At 47.6% G+C, this 17,374-nt stretch overlaps 1 protein-coding gene across 2 annotated transcripts in view; it reads left to right on the top strand.

The window, feature by feature from the left end:
* The window catches only part of TRMT11 (tRNA methyltransferase 11 homolog), a 94,404-nt gene that overhangs the window by 35,802 nt on the left and 41,228 nt on the right, over positions 1-17,374 (top strand). For both annotated transcript variants that reach the window (XM_069726082.1, XM_069726083.1), the window contains one exon: positions 3,516-3,647. In XM_069726082.1, the coding sequence (XP_069582183.1) occupies positions 3,516-3,647 (132 nt within the window). The remainder of the gene's footprint in view (positions 1-3,515; positions 3,648-17,374) is intronic.

Genomic DNA, 17,374 nt, shown 5'->3' with positions numbered 1-17,374 from the left:
ATCGTTGGTAAGTTGCTCAGTGTGAAGGTACCTTTACTTCTTGTGTGTCACTGTTCTCCACTGCCCTTATCTAATCTTATACTTGGTTAACCTCATGCTGCCCCAACCCCCCTACTTACAATGTATGAAACTGAAAGTGAAAATGTGTTGAAAAAAAGAATTTTTCATGTGCACTAAAAGAAATTGAGAAATTTGACCGTTCATCAAAAATAACATTGCAACAAGCGATTCCTCTGTATCCTGACATTGTCAGAGATGTTGCCCGAGTGGTTACTGCTTTGCCACCAACACAAGTTAGTGTAGAGAGGTTGTTCTCTGCTCTCAAAATAATTAGATCAGATTTGAGGGCATCCATGAAGGAGGATCTGACAGAGGCAATACTTTTTCTGAGGACAAATTTATAGATTTCTTCTTATTAACTGCATAACAGTGTTTATTGCATATTTACTTACAAGAGTTTAGAAAAGTTTATAAAAGTTATTTGCTATAATCTAATAAATATATTGTTTTTGCTCTAAGTGGTCTGATTACTTATATGATGCACACCTAATAATATCCCTAAACAAGGTCATGAAGGAAAGTAAATCACCAAAACCAAAGAGACACCTTCACAAAAAGACCAAATAATAAAAGGAGAATATAATCTTTATTGAAAAAATACATAAAAACATACAACTACTGGGACAGTAACCACTGGTGCAGGAAACAAACACAGTGGGACCCACATATGGACCAACCTCACAAAGGCAGTATAGCAATAATAGTAGTAGGCTGATGATAAATAGTACATATATACGCCTCAATACAAATAAGAAGTAATGGCTCTAACACAGTGTTAATAAATATACATGGAGACAAGCACCTAAGGAATAGCGTTATAAAATACAAGCCATAAACATAGAACAGCCTAACAGTGCAAATATACAGTACTGCAAAAATAGCGGTATAGTTACCTGGAGGAGGAACCTGGGGACCCACCACACCCGACGCGCGTTTCGCAATGAAATGCTTCGTCCAGGGGTGGTTGGGTACTCGCCAGAATGGGGTTAAATAGTGGTCATGACCAATCAGATACAAGAAATAGGGAAAACAAAATAGCATCACCTGTGATAGAATCCTGAGAAAGCCGGAAGTAGTTAGGAACGGTAGTGCAAAAGTGAAAGTAAAAGCTGGCCGGAAATGACGTAAATTACCCGTGCGCACTGCGGCTAGACAGCCGTTACCATGGTGAAAGTATGATGGTGAGAAACTGAATAAGCACAATGTTAATATTTGACAACAGTTATTTATTGTTACGAATTGGCCATTTATGAAGGAGTCTGAGTCGGAACCTGATAAAATCCAGGAGTCGGAGTCGCAACTGTGGCTTACCGACTCCACAGCCCTGGTTTTCAGGATTTCCTTAGTATTGCACAGGTGATGGAATTTATGCTTGAGCAGGTGATGAAATTATCAGTGTGCAATGCTAAGGATATCCTGAAAACTTGACCAGTTGGTGGGTCTTGAGGACTGGAGTTGAGAAACACTGGTATAGATGGGGAAAAAAGTAGGGGCCCTAGGACTGAGCCTTGAGGGACTCCCAACAGATGAGGAGGCAGTGTGGGAGTGGGAAACGCTAAATGTGTGGTCGGAAAAGTATGAAGTAATACAGGACAGGGCAACCCCTTTGATGCGAAGGGAAGAAAGAATCTGTAGCAGTAGGCAGTGGTCGACTGTGTCGAAGGCAGAGGACAGGTCGAGAACGAGGAGGATGGAGAACTATCTGTTAGCTTTGGCTGTGAGTAAGTCATTAGTAATTTTGGTCAGAGCAGTTTCGGTGGAGTGATGGGGGCAGAAGCCAGATTGGAGGTTGTCAAGGAGAGAGTTGGATGAGAGGTGGGAGGAAAATTGAGCATGGACATGCTGCTCAAGGAGTTTTGAAGCAAACGGGAGCAGTGATAGGGGGCGATGCTTGGGCATAGCAGTTGGGTCAGGGTTAGTTTTTTTTTTTTTTTTGAGGATGGGTGTGATGGTGGCATGTTTGAAGGCAGAGGGGAAGGTACTAGAAGATAGCGATGGGTTGAAGAGATGGGTTAGGACTGGAATGAGCATGTTAGTGAGGTTGGGGAGCAGGTGGGAAGGGTTGGGGTCAAATGCACAGGTGGTGAGGTGTGATTTGGAAAGGAGGGGAGTAAGTTCTCCTTCAGTGATGTTGGAGAGGGAGGTTATTAGGGAAGGGCAGAGGTCTGGTATATGGAGTAGTTGGGGTGGTGGAACAAGAAAGGTTTGCCTTGTTTGGTCGATCTTGTTTTTGAAGTAGGTGGCAAAGTCCTCGGAAGAGATGAGGGGAGTTAGAGATGGCAGTGGTGGGCAGAGGAGAGAGTTAAATGTGCTGAACAGTTGTTTCAGGCTGTAGGATAATGAAGATACAAGGTTTGTGAAATACGTCTGTTTAGCAGAAGTGAGGGTTAGTTTGAAGGCAAGTGTAGCTTGTTTGAACGCAGTGAAGTCATCTGGCAGGCGTGTTTTCTTCCAACGCCGCTCCGTGAGCCTGGATGCTTGTCGGAGTTTTTTGGTGAGATTGTTATGCCAGGGTTGCCTGTTGAATTGTCGCACTTTGCATGAGAGGGGTGACTGAGTCCATGGCTGATATGAGGGTGGAGTTATAGAAAGCGGTGGCACTGTCCGTGTCGTGGAGTGAACATATGGAGGACCGGTAGAAGAGAGTCTGAGAGTCTGTGAATGTCAAGGTGTGCAAGGTTTCTGCGAGGATGTGGTAGTGGCTGGACATGGGGGGAGGACAAGAATGAGAAGATGAGTAGATGGTGGTCAGATAGGAGGAAGGAGAGGTTGTGAGATTAGATAAGGAACAGAGGAAGGTGAAGATGAGGTCTAGTGTATGTCCGTCTTCGTGGGTGGCTGTAGAGGACCACTGAGCAAGTCCAAAGGATAAAGTAAGGGCCAGGAGCTTGGAAGCTGCTGGCTGGCGGGTGTCAGTAGGGATATTAAAGTCACCCATTATGATGGTGGGGATGTCAGCAGAGAGAAAGTGGAGAATTGGTCGATGAAGGCAGTGGCTGAGCCCGGTGGTCGGTGTTAGATTACAGGGAGAGTAGATACAGACTCTCTTTTAGGCTTTCTCACTCAGCTTTTATAGACTTTCCTGCCCCCCACAATTACCCAAGCGTGTCTAGGTCTGAATTGATCTATCTCCGACACTGTACCTGCGTAAGCAGGCGTGCTCTACAGGAGAATGTGAAAGCTCTTTGGGACATTGTAATGGAGACCATATTAGTTGCCACTCCACTTTCAGGGAAAGCAATAAAACAAAGAAAAGTTCCTTAATGTTTTATCAATGTGAGTTTATGTGGTGACCAGTGTAAAGTGAAGGGCATCATTTCAGCTTCTAGATATGTACACGGGCCTGTAATAAGCAGGACTTAAACTTGCTCCCCATTAGATTTTTTTGACTAATTGAAGTATGGTACTTTGGTTAGGAATATGCTTGATCTAATATATATATTTTTTTCTTTCAGTCCAGAAAATCATGTTCCCGTCCAGCTAACATATCACTTAAGCGACATCTTTTTGGACTTGTTGAACTTTGCAGCAGAGTTCCTAGTTGTAGGAGGGAGACTGGTCTATTGGCTCCCAGTGTACAGGCCAGAGTAAGTGTTTTTGTTTAATATTGTTATTTTGGCTGATTAATTTACATACTTACTGATCGTATACTTGCTTGTAGAATATTTTTCACAGTCTATGCATTTGCTTATTACTTGCTTCCAGATCTGACATTCAAATTTTTTAGTATTTATTTCAGGTCCTCAACACTTTGATGTTGGCTTCCTGCTATTAGTGGATGGACATAGTCTTGCATCCAGTCTAAGCAATCCACTGTGAGCTACACAGCCTGGACTTAATTTTACCTAAATAAGGATAGGCCATCAATATCAAATAAGTAGTGACGAACGCCCAACAGTTCCACAGATCAGCTGTCATAAGCTCTGACAGCTCAACAGAATAGGAGCTGATGTTCAGTTCTCCGTGGTGGCTGCTACATAATGAACTAAGCTGAACAGTACAGCACTGTTTAATGATTACATTTGGCAGCAGCTGATCGGCGGGGGTGCCAGGTATCAGACCCCCGCCAATCCAATCTTGATTACCTATCCTAAAGGTACCGTCACACATAACGATATCGTTAACGATATCGTTGCTTTTTGTGACGTAGCAACGATATCGTTAAGGAAATCGTTATGTGTGACAGCGACCAACGATCAGGCACCTGCTGGGAGATCGTTGGTCGCTGGGGAAAGTCCAGAACTTTATTTCGTCGCTGGATCTCCCGCTGACATCGCTGGATCGGCGTGTGTGACGCCGATCCAGCGATGTCTTCACTGGTAACCAGGGTAAACATCGGGTTACTAAGCGCAGGGCCGCGCTTAGTAACCCGATGTTTACCCTGGTTACCAGCGTAAACGTTAAAAAAACCCAAAAACACTACATACTTACCTTCAGCTGTCTGTCCCCGGCGCTGTGCTTCTCTGCACTCCTCCTGCATCCTGTGTCAGCGCCAGCCAGCCGGAAAGCACAGTGGTGACGTCACCGCTCTGCTTTCCGGCTGACCGGCGCTGACAGTGCAGAGGAAAGCAGAGCGCAGGAGGACAGACACGGAATGTAAGTATGCAGTGTTTGTTTTTTTAATGTTTACGCTGGTAACCAGGATAAACATCGGGTTACTAAGCACGGCCCTGCGCTTAGTAACCCGATGTTTACCCTGGTTACCGGGGACCTCGGGATCGTTGGTCGCTGGAGAGCTGTCTGTGTGACAGCTCTCCAGCGACCAAACAGCGACGCTGCAGCGATCGACATGGTTGTCGGTATCGCTGCAGCGTCGCTTAGTGTGACGGTACCTTAAGCATAGGTCACGAATATTTGACATTAATATAAAGAGACATTTGTGGTACTAATATATTCAGCTTACTAGGCTTAGCTATTTTTGATTGCCTACAATGGTTACAGTTATAGGTATGTTTTGGCTTTTTAAGCTTCAAGTGGCAAGCAGATCATGAAAATCACCAGAAATTAAAACTGTAATTATCATAGAATGCTGAAGAAAAATTTGCCATACTGTGATTAAAGGCAATCTGTCAGTAGGATCACCTCTCCTTAGCAATCTATATGGGCTTGGAAGTCATAGGAAGCTGAGAAAAAATGACACTTTGATCTGTGATCTGATGTCTTAAAAAAATGTGTGTTTCTCTGTGGAATATGTAAATGAGCTTTTAATATCTATGTGCTGGGCACATATCTCCATGAGAATCTGCCTCCAGAGCTTATTTTAAATCAAAGGGGTGTTACCAGTGTGAGACATAATGACTGACAGTCTGCTCTCCTGAGCTTCATGTCTCACGCTGGTAACTTCCCTTTTCAGTTAAAATAATATGTGGAAGCAGTTGTTCATGTAGATCATTGTCCGGCCTATGAATCTTAACAACTCATTTACATATTAAGAAAAACGTGGATATCTCTGGAATAAGGCATCAGATCACAGCTATCAAGGCTTCATTTTATTCAGCTTCCTATGACCTACATGCTCATGTAAGTTTGCAAGGGTTGATCCTACTGACAAATTCCTTTAAGGTTTACATGACACTGGAAAAAAAACCTTTTAAGATACCATATATACTCGAGTATAAGCCGAGGCACCTACTTTAGCCACAGAAAACTGGGTAAGCTTATTGACTCGAGTATAAGCCGGGTATGCATTGTCCCCTCATCCCTGTCCTGGTATGTATGGCTCCCCCTGTTGTATACATGGCTCCGCCGTCCTCCCCCTGTTTATGCATGGCTCTTCCGTCCTCCCCCTATTGTGTGCATGGCTCCTCCGTCCTCCCCCTGTTGTGTGCATGGCTCCTCTTCCCCCCCCCCCCACCCCGTTGTGTGCATGGCTCCGCCGTCCTTCCCCTGTGTGTGCATGGCTCCTCCGTCCTCCCCCTGTGTGTGCATGGCTCCTCCGTCCTCCCCATGTTGTGTGCATGGCTCCTCCGTCCTCCCCCTGTTTATGCATGGCTCCTCCGTCCTCCCCCTGTTGTGTGCATGGCTCCTCCGTCCTCCCCCTGTTGTGTGCATGGCTCCTCCGTCCTCCCCCTGTTGTGTGCATGGCTCCTCCGTCCTCCCCCCTGTGTGTGCATGGCTCCTCCGTCCTCCCCATGTTGTGTGCATGGCTCCTCTGTCCTCCCCATGTTGTGTGCATGGCTCCTCCGTCCTCCCCCTGTTGTGTGCATGGCTCCTCTTCCCCCCCCCCCTCACCCCGTTGTGTGCATGGCTCCGCTGTCCTTCCCCTGTTTATGCATGGCTCACCCTGCGGTCTCTGCAAGTCCCTGCATCTCTCTGTTGTCCCGGGACCGGCAGCTTTTTCCTGTGTTCAGCAGTCATGTGGCCCCACTCATTAAAGTAATGAATATGCGCTACACGCCTATGGGAGTGGAGACGCGTCCATATTCATTACTTTAATGAACGGGGTCACGTGACTGCTGAACACAGGAAAAGCTGCCTCGCCCGGACAACAGAGTGATGCAGGGAGGACTTACAGCGAGAACAGGGTGAGTATGATGTGACAGCCGCCGGCTCCTGCCGCTGCCCCTCCCCCACCGACAACCTGGGACAATGACTCGTGTATAAGCCGAAGGGGGCGTTTTCAGCACAAAAAAATATGCAGAACATCTCGGCTTATACACAAATATATACGGTACTCATATTATAATTTGACTTGAATCTTTGCTTAAACCTCTCCTTATGAAAGAGGATGGGAGAATAGGTTAGTTGTTGTAAGAAATTGGCAGGAAATCCCATTCAGCTATTTTTTTCTCTCCTCTTTTTTTCTTTTCTCTCTTTTGTTTCTTGTTTTCTTCTTTTTTTTTTCTTATTTTTTTCTCTCTTCGTCTTTTCTCTCTGTTGTCTTTTTCTTTCCTGTCCTATCATTTTTCCTCTCTTCTCTTCTTTTGTCTATCTACTATTCTTTTCCCCATCTTTCCTCTTCTTTTCTCTTCTTTTATCTCTTTTCTGTCTCGTTGTAAGATAAAATAATGAAATCCTAATGTAATATGAGGATGATATAGAGATCATGAGTAGAGATGAGCGAATATGTTCAGGTTCCCTCCTATTCGGCGAGCTATAGTGCTTACCTGATAAGCGGCAGAGGGAACCCGGCTTCCTGGATGGCTCTGGCTGATCGGCACCGCAGCTGCATATGTCGCGGCTGTGTCAGTCACAGCTCATGCATGGAGAGCCTGTGTGTTGGGCTCTCCATGCATGTGACATGACAGTGATGCAGCTGCAGCTCAGATCAGCTGATCAGCAGGAGTGCCCCAGGTATCCGGGTTCCCTCTGCAGCTTATTTGGTAAGCGCTATAGCTCGCCGAATAGGAGGGAACCTGACATGTTTGCTCATCTCTACTCATGAGTTGTTTGTAATGGTATGATGTTATCGCTGCATCTTGCAGAATGAGTTTTACAATTCTGTAAATATAAAACACTAAAAATGGCAGAGAGATTATTCTTAAAGCACCTGCCATTTTCTTTCCTTTTTTTCTTTTTTGTTTATCCTTTAACCCCATTTCCTAAACTTATCTTTCTGCCCAAGCAAACCTCATTACTGTACTTGTAGAGAATAATATACACAGTGGCGGTGAGTGACAGGCAATGTTTTAACAAGAAGCAATAACCATTTCTGTATGAAAGATAACATCAAGCTAGAAAGCCGATTATTTGTGTAATCTCACATGGCCATCGTTGTTGTGTCTGAATTTTTCACATTCTTCTAGTTGTAACCCTTGTGCTGTGTGTGCGGCCATCACTACTGAGCTCACACACCGGCACAATCATCGTGTTGTGTGCAGTGCCTTGTGGTTACTGTTTTGTCTACAGCATGGAAAGTTTTATGCCGCCACTGTTCTGCCAGTAATAAAACCACTCATTAAACCTTTACTAAACCCATTATTCTTTAGACGTTACCAGTATAGTTAACTCCACTGACTTAAAGGGGCAATCCAGTGATCATGATAAACAAATATTTCTTAGATTCATTCATTGAACAAAATCTGTGATCTCAGAAAAGCACTGAGTTCTAGTGTAAAAGGTCTTTATACAAAACTCAAACATATTGAAGCCTTCATAAAAAGACATTCAAGCCAATAAACATTGACTAAAAGAGAACTTGTCAGCTCTGGAGGATGTCTGATTCAGTAAAATCTTTCTATTTTCCACGATAATAATTCTATTTTGCACCGGGTTGCCGATGGGTTGATATGACAGCCAAGGAAGTATTGAAAACTTCCACGCTTATTACGGAGATACTTTGAAACCTTGCATTGCCTGGGCTTCAAAGGAGATCACAATTTCTGCTATATACAGCAATACTGTGGCACTGCTGTATATAGCACAAACGATCAGACAATGGCCACTTCAAGTCCCCTAAGGGGACTATTAAGAACAGTGAAAAGTAAAAAAAAAAAAAATGTTTTTAAAAATATGAAAAATAGAAAAGCATAAAAATTCAAATCATCCCCTTTTTCCCTATTAAAAATCAAGATATTAAACAAATTAAAAAAATAGACTTGCTATCGCCGCATTCAAAAAAGTCCGATCTATCAAAATATAAAAATAACCTGATTGGTAACACTGAAAACAAACAAAAAAAAAATTAAGAACACCGAAAGTGGGTTCTTGTGGTCTCTGCAATTCCACACAGAAAATGCTATAACAAGAAATCAAAATGTCACATCTGTCCCAGAATGGTATCAACGAAAATGTCATCTTGCCCTGCAAAAAAATAAGCCATCACACAGCTCCATCTAATGAAAAATGAAAAGGTTATGAGTCTTGGAAATGGCAACACAACCTAGCCTTTTTTTTTTTTTTTTCTCAAACTCATAACATTTTTTCTATACCTCTAAAATAAGGCTTCTTTCACATTTCCGTCGGTACGGGCCCATCGCAATGCGTCGGGCCGACGTACCGATGGACGTTGTGAAATTACTGCACGATGTGGGCAGCGGATGCAGGAAGTAGGATATTCAGTTTAGCTTAGTTTCAGTAGGAGGTGGACACGGATCTTTCATTAGACCCTTATCTACCTCAATGTGCGTCGTTTCTTTTTAGGTTTTTCCGGAGGGATACAGGGTGAACAGTCACACCTGTACTCCCACAATGCGGACTATGAGTACGGCGTGTACTGTCACCCCATATCCTCATAGATCCCTCTCCAGGACCAAGATCCTAGTACACAAGCGTGCTTAGAAGTCCGGTCCTGGCTCTGTCCCTCACCCACTCGCCCACCAGAGCCTGTCGGTTGGAGGAGACGAGGACGTCCATCACAGCTCCGTGGACGTCAATCCCCTCAGGTTAGTAACTGCGTGGGATGTTTAGGTGAGTATTTCCCCTAAATCTCCAGATCTTCCCCTTACTCTCTCGCAGTGTGGGGGAGTAGTAGTCCCTAAATGCGCTGCACTATCTTCTATGGCGGCGCTGATCTTATTTTAAAAGGGATCCCAGGGGCACCAAGACGTGCAGTAGCTCTGCACTACAGGCTATCCCCTTCATCGGGGCCGCAGTGTCCTCCTGTGGCCGCACTGCGCAGAAGCTGCAATGTCACTTTTCTGGCGGCGCCGGCACCGCTCCCCCCTGCGGCCGCCCTGCGGGCTTCGGCGCCGCAATCCTCTTTCCGGCGGCGCCGGCCTCTAATTTAGGTCCCGGCTTTAGCCAGGGCCTACTTCGGCGCCGCGTCCCGACTATTCTGTTCTCCCTGCGACCCTGGCAGGCTGCCGCGCTGCTCTGCGGTGCATTGTTCCAGGGCCGCGGTCTCTTTTCCAGCGGCGCCGGCCTCTAATTTAGGTCCCGGCTTCCGCCGGGGCCTACTTCCGATACCGCGCTCCTCCACTTCCGCTTTCTTCGGGCGGGCTTTCTCCCGCCCGACAAACTGTGCCCTGCAATCTCCGCCCACTGGCGCCATCTGGGCTGACACCGCCCCTTCCTCCACGTCGCTGCTGAGCACAGGGCAGGAGATTTCACACATGCCCGCATTTTCACCGAGAGCGTTCATTTCTGGGGGCACAGCACATCTGCGCGGATTGCAACCAGAGGCCGCAGGGCAGCAGCTCCATCTTTCTGTTCCACTGCTGTTCTTCAGGCCTGCAGCAAGTTCCGGACAAGAGTGCCCCAGATGTGTCTACCTGTTCTCCTAGGGGCTATCGTTCCTGAGGAGCATCTTCCAAGCCGTGCAGCCTTCCATCTGGACACCGCAGCGTCTGCCGTGAGTACCTCTGCACCGCAGTTTGACTCAATCCTCTGCCTTCCCCCTGTCCCCTAATCTTCTGACATTTCCCTCAGGGGCCCGTTTGGTCTAATTTTAAGGGAGGTCGCTCCCGGCATCCTACTTTTTCCTGTGCCTTAGTGAAACACTTTCAGGGTTCGCATTGTAACCGCAAGCTTCCCTCAGGCAGGCCTGCAGCAACCCACATTATGTTCCCTGCTGCCCCGCCTCAGAACGAAGTCCCCTCCCCAGACTGGGCCTCCCCTCTGTCTCTATTAGTAGCAGATCTCACACGGGTGTCCCAGACCCTTGTGTCCGTGCTCGATCGGTTGCCCCTGCAGACTTCCGTAGTAGCCAGCGGGTCGCAAGAAGCTCTGTCCGAGTCTTCCAATACAGGCCGCGAAAGATCCAGACGGGAACGCCGGTCTGAGTTCTCTTCTCGGTCCATCTCGCCCCACGGTCCTTCTCTGTGGTCGAGTTCCCCCTTATCCTCCCCCCCGGAGTCAGGCGAGGCTTTCTCTGATGTGCTTTCGGAGGATAATTTGGGGCCGGAGTCGAACCATATCATAACATGAGGGATATGGTTCAAAGCCTCATTGGAGCGTCCAATCTGACCTGTGGCATCAAAGATTCCTCTACGGAACCCGCAGATCAGGCGGTTTCGTTTAGACGGTTTAAACTACCTCCCAAGGGATTTGCTCCTCATCCTGAATCGAGGAGCTTCTGGCCAGAGAAAGAGAGAATTCGACCAGACGTTCTCAAAGAGGCAAGCGTCTTGGAGTCTCATATCTCTTTCCTCCGGATCTCATCGCCAATCGGTATGAGAGGCGATGGAGAATGACCTCTCCCTCTGTGGATCCGCCGGCTGCTAGACTTGCCACTAACACAGTCCTCACGCTGTCTGGTGGGGCGACTCTGACAGATTCCATCGATAGGATCGTGGAATCCTTCGTGAGTTCGGCTTTCGAACCTGTCGCATCATCCCTATGCCCGGCTTTCGCTTCCACTTGGGTTTCGAAGTCGGTATCCGAAGGGGCTAAAACAACTCCGTTGGGACATTCAAGCCGGAGCTCCACCAGACTGGCTGGCAGAAGTTGCCACCCAGATTACTCACGCCGGGGTATAATTTGTTCCCTGGACGTCGCGTTTTCTGCCGCTCAGACACCCAGTAATGTTGTTGCCAGCCGTCGCTCTGTTTGGCTCAAGAGTCATCAAAGAAGTCCCTTACGAGCCTGCCTTTTTCAAGGATCACGTCTTTTTGGTTCCAAGCTGGACCAAATTATTAAGGACGCCACTGGCGGCACCAGTTCTCTTCTTAGGCGGCAACTTCGGTCCTTTCGGCCTTTTTTTCGTCGTCTCCCAGCATCAGATTCCTTTTCGCAACAGAGGCCACAGGCACGTTAAGAGAAGAAGGTATTCTTTGACTCACTCCTTCCTGGCGTTCCCGCTACTCCTAAGGTGGATTCTCCAGGTCCAGGACTGGAAGTTCCACCTAGGCATGACCCACGACTAGGCCCCAGCCCGTTTCTCAGGCTGGGCAGCCATCTCCTGTTCCTCAGTGACGTCTGGGTCTCCTCAGTAGAGGACGCATGGGCCAGGGCACTTGTATCCTCTAGATACAAAATCTTCATTTCACGGCCCTGGGATAGTTTTCTTCAAATCCCAACCTCCAAGAGACCCCGCTCTAGTCCCGGGCTTCTTTACAGCCATTGTTTCCCTCCTTAAATCCGGGGTAATCGTTCCCGTCCCAGAACAGGAACGGTTCACAGGCTTCTCTTCGAATCTTTTTGTACTGACAGAGGACGACAAGGTTCGTCCCAGTCCGGATCTCAAATTGCTGAACAGGAAGTTTCGTCGGAGACACTTCAGGATGATATTCCCTCGTTCAGTAATCTCTTCCATGGAGGCTCAGGAATTTCGGTTTCAGGCTCCCAAAAGTCTATCCATCTTTCCCGACACTCTAGCCGTTGCGGGTGGCTGGTCAACAGGAAGAAGTTTCGTCTTGTTCAGCGCCTCGTATCTCCGGGCATGTTCTTCGACGCTTGTCAGACCAGAGTCTTCCTTCCCGAAGACAGGATATCCCTCCTTTGTCAGGAAGTTCCCTTGCTCCAGGGTTTTCGGCTCCCCTCCTTTCCGATGGGCCTTAAAGGTTCTAAGGAGGTTGGTTGCAACATCGGAAGCAATTTTCCCTTCGCCCGTTTCAGTCAAGACTTCTTCAGCAGGCTATTCTATCACAGGGGGACAGGTCTGTCTTCTCCCTGCATCGTCCGATCCGGCTTTCTCCCGGGTCAGACGGTTCCTCGACTGGTGGCCGAGGTCATTTCTCTTATCCCAGAGCAGATCCTTCTCAGCATTTCCTTCCTTCCAGTTCCCTGGCAGGTGGTGACGACGGACGCCAGCCCGCTCGGCGGAGGAGCGGGGCTTTGTCACCTGTTCTTTTCAGGGCTGTTGGTCGGCGCAGGAGTCCTCTTTGCCGATCAATGTCCTCGAGTACCGGATCATCTTTCTGTCTTTCCTTCACTGGGTAAGGATTCTCAGCAGCCTGCCAATTCGAATCCAGACAGACAATGACACAGCAGTGGCATATGTCTACCACCAGGGGTGGACTCGGCGTTCTCTGGCTTCGGCTGAGATTCCAGGATCCTCCTTTGGACAGAGGCAACGGTCCTGGGTAGCTCCGCAGTGCATGTCCCCGGCGTAGACACTTAGGCCGCCGACTTCCTCGGCCGCGAGGACCTCGCGGCAGGGGAATGGTCCTTACTTCAGGAGGTTTCCTATCGGATTGCTCTTCGATGGGGGGACTCCAGAGGTGGAACTCATGGCGTCCCGATTGAACAGAAAGGTCCCTCGGGTCGGTCCAAGGTCCCGCAATCCTCTCGCAGTGGTGTTGACACTCTGGCCATTCCTTGGTCGCAGTTCGTGCTCCCCTATCAGTTCCCACCCCTTCCCTTGCTTTCCAAGCTGTCGAAAAAGATCAAGGCGGGATGGGTGCCGGTCATTCTGATCGTCCCGGATTGGCCCAAGAGGTCTTGGTTTGCGGACATCGTTAATCTTCTCGCGGACACCCCTGGTGCCTTCCAAACAGACCCGGTCTGCTGTCTCAGGGTCCGATCTGCCACCCGAATTATTGGTCGCTCAGTTTAACGGCGTGGCTGTGGACTCCACAGTTCTAAGAGCGTCGGGCCTTTCGGCCCGGATGAGTCACACTATAATCCAGGCTAGGAAGCCTTCGTCTTCTTCCAGGATCTACTATCGTACCTGGAAGGCTTACTTTCGTTAATGCGAGTCCAACCGCTTTTCACCTATGTCCTTTTCCCTGCCTTCCATTTGGTTTTCCTTCAGGCAGGACTGGATTCGGGCTTCACTCTGTTCCCTAAAGGGCCAGGTTCCTGCGATCTTCTTCCCTTTAAGAAGACGTTATCTTCTCAGCCACAGACTAAGGCTATGTTCACACTTTGCAGATTCCACTGCGGATTTTTCCGCAGCAGAATTCCAAAATCCGCAGTGAAAACCGCAGCGCGTTTTCACTGCGGATTTATCGCGGTTTTTACTGCGTTTTCTTCTGCGGATTTTCAACTGCAGTTTTCTATTGGAGCAGCTGAAAATCCGCAGAAAAGAAGTGACATGCTGCGGAATGTAATCCGCAGCGTTTCCGCGCGGATTTTTCTGCAGCATGTGCACAGCGTTTTTTGTTTCCCATAGGTTTACATTGAAATGTAAACTCATGGGAAACTGCTGCGGATCCGCAGCGGTCAAATCCGCTGCGGATCCGCAGCAAAATCCGCAAAGTGTGAATATAGCCTAAGACCTTCCTTCAAGGAGTAGCCCACGCTGTCCCTCCGTACAGGGCCTCTGTGGATTCATGGGATTTAAAGGTTGTGCTGGTTGTTCTCAGGGGTTCCCCCCTTTTTGAGCCTCTCAGGGAGTTTTCCCTGTCAGTTCTATCTTGGAAGGTGGCTTTTCTCAGGTCCATCTCTTCGACCCGCCGTGTTTTTGAGTTGGCGGCCATTTCTTGCCGACCTCCTTTCTTGATTTTCCACCAGGGCAAGGTGGTCCCAGGCCTCCGCCTTCCTTCCTTTCACGAGGTGGTTTTCATCTTTCCACCTCAACGAGGACATTGTTCTACCTTCCTTTTGTCCAGCTCTGACTCATCCTCTGGAGCGATCATTGAACAGGCTGGACCTCATCAGGGCAGTGAGGATCTCCCTGGCTAGCACGGCCGCTTTCCGAAAGACTGATTCTCTTTTCGCCATCCCTGATGGCGTGCGTAGAGGCCTGCCGGCTTCCAAGGCGACTATTGCCCGCTCGATCAGAACGGCAATTTTGGAAGCTTACCGGGTCAAGAACAGAGTGCCCCCTCCTGAGATAAAGGCTCACTCTACCCGGGCAGTCGGCGCTTCCAGTGCGGTATGTCACAGGGCTTTCGCCGACGGCTTTGCAAAGCGGCAACCTGGTCTTCCATCCACACGTTTCGCCGAACTACAAGGTCCATACCTATGCTTCGTCAGGCGGCAGTGGTGAGTCCTCGGACCTGATGGAAGTCTGTTTTTCCCACCCCAGGGACTGCTTTGGGACGTCCCATGGTTCCTGTGTCCCCCAATGAAAGGCGATAGAGAAAACAGGATTTTTGGTTGCCTACCGTAAAATCTGTTTCTCGGAGCCTTCACTGGGGGATACGGCACCCTCCCAAGTTGAACAGCTCTGTTTACTGTATACGTTTGAGTTCTTTGAACACTCTTTGAGTGTTTGAAACTGTTAATCTGTGGAGCGCCGTGGAATTTGTTGGCGCTCTGTAGATAAAGTTTATTATTATTATATTATTATTCTTTCTCTTTAACACGTTGCTTCTCCTAGTGCTTTCTCACTAACTGAATATCCTACTTCCTGTCGGTGGGGTGTACACTGCAGAGGAGGAGCTAACTTTTTTATTTGCATAGTGTCAGCCTCCTAGTGGCAGCAGCATACACCCATGGTTCCTGTGTCCCCAATGAAGGCTCAGAGAAACAGATTTTACGGTAAGCAACCAAAAATCCTGTTTTTGCAGTCCGGGGAGGAGGGGGCGGAGTTTCGGCTGCGCATGTGCGGTAGAAAATGGTGGACGCGACGCACAAAAAAAGGAACATTGAACTTTTTTTGTGCGTCCGTCGCACGACGGACGCGACGTGTGCCCATCCGTCGTGATACATCGCTAATACAAGTCTATGGGCAAAAAACGCATCCTGCAAGCACATTTGCAGGATCCGTTTTTTGCCCATAACGACGGATTGCGACGGATCTAAAAAGACAGAAATGTGAAAGAGGCCTAATATTAAAAAAGAAAACTGAACATGTTCAGTATCGCCGTAATTGGACTGATGAAAAGAATTATTATTATATAATTTTTATCACAAAATATACACAGTAAAAACATTTTCCAAAAAAGTGTCAGAATAGGTTTTTTTTGTTTGTTTTTGGGGTTACACAATTTCTCTCACCGACGACGGGCCCGGCGCCCTCACCGACTCCCAATTACAGGTTGTGTGTTATGATCAGTGTTATCCGAGCATGCTCGTGTGTTAGCTGCATGTCTTCGGCGTTCTCCAAAAATATGATCGAGTCCCTGTGGCTGCTTGTCTCTCGGCTGTTTGCCAGCTGTAACGCATGCAAGGATTGCCTAACAAACAGGCATTTCTTGCATGTGATTCAGCCCTCGAGCATGCCAAAGATACTCTACTAACACTCGAGTATGCTCGGATAACGCCTTATCAGAGCACGCTCACTCATCACTAATTAGCAACTATATGGAAGTTTTGGAGCTTGCCTTAAAACTAACACAACCAAGAAATGTATAGATCTTTGAGTGTGTGTGTATATATATATATGCGTGACGTCATGGAAGGTCCTTGTCGCATACCATCTTTAGCACCGGAGGAGCGGGAAAGGCGCCGAAGGGTGAGTATATGATGATTTTTTAAAATTATTTTTAACATTAGATCTTTTTACTATTGACGTTGCATAGGCAGCATCAATAGTAAAAACTTGGTCACACAGGGTTAATAGCGGCGGTAACGGAATGAGTTAACCGCGGCATAACGCGGTCCGTTACCGCTGGCATTAACCCTGTGTGAGCGGTGACTGCCGGGAGTATGGAGCGGGCGCTGAGTGCAGTGGAGTAGGGAAGGACTAATCAGACTGTTGGATGTCGCTGATTGGTCGCGGCAGCCATGAAAGGCAGCTGGCGAGACCAATCAGCGACCAATGAATATCCGTGACAGACCGAAAGACAGACAGAAAGACGGAAGTGACCCTTAGACAATTATATAGTAGATGCATGCATGTTATGTCACTTATCCATGTTCTTTAAATAAAAGCTTATAACCTGATATTAAATTCATCCATTGGTTGTATAAATTATTCTTTTGAAAGCTGAAACCCTTAGGTCAAGAAAATAAATTGGCATCAATGCAGAAATATTGATCAGTTAATGGACGCAGAATGGTCAGATTTTGGCAAGACAAAAGTTTTGTTGCCTAGTCATATAATGCACCCAATCCTAGTTTACATCCTCACCTGTGCTCAGTAAATGATTGGTTAATTAGTGTGTGTATAAAAAGAAGCCCAGCACCCCAGACCTTCATTTGAACTGCCACTTGAGCTCTGACAACATGACAAAAATCCACCCTGCGACCAAAGCCTGGATTATCAAGAGGCTGAAGACCAGATCCACTGCAGAGGTGGCTGGCACCTTTATTGTGTCTCAGCATCAGGTACAAAGAATTAAAAAAAAGATTTGAAGAGACTGGAGATGTGTTTGACAAGCCCAGGTCCGGCAGACCCCGCAAGACAACTGCTCAGGAGGAACTTTTGTTGGTTAGAAAATCCAAAGCAAGCCCCTCTTCCACTGCAGCAGAGCTCCAACAGGCCTGGTAACCTCAAGTCCCTGTGTCAACTAGAACAGTTTGTAGGATTCTGTCTTGAAATGGCCTCCATGGTCGAATCAGTGCCCAGAAGCCAGTGCTAAACAAAAGGAAAATAAAAAACCATGTGGCATTTGCAAAGTCCTGCAGCCTGCTAAACAGATGGACACTGGAAAAGTGGCAGAAG

Source organism: Ranitomeya imitator, chromosome 5 (assembly GCF_032444005.1).
Source record: "Ranitomeya imitator isolate aRanImi1 chromosome 5, aRanImi1.pri, whole genome shotgun sequence".
Classification (NCBI taxonomy): domain Eukaryota; kingdom Metazoa; phylum Chordata; class Amphibia; order Anura; family Dendrobatidae; genus Ranitomeya; species Ranitomeya imitator.
The sequence above is the reverse complement of the archived record's forward strand: the minus strand, read 5'-3'. Positions and strand labels throughout refer to the sequence as shown.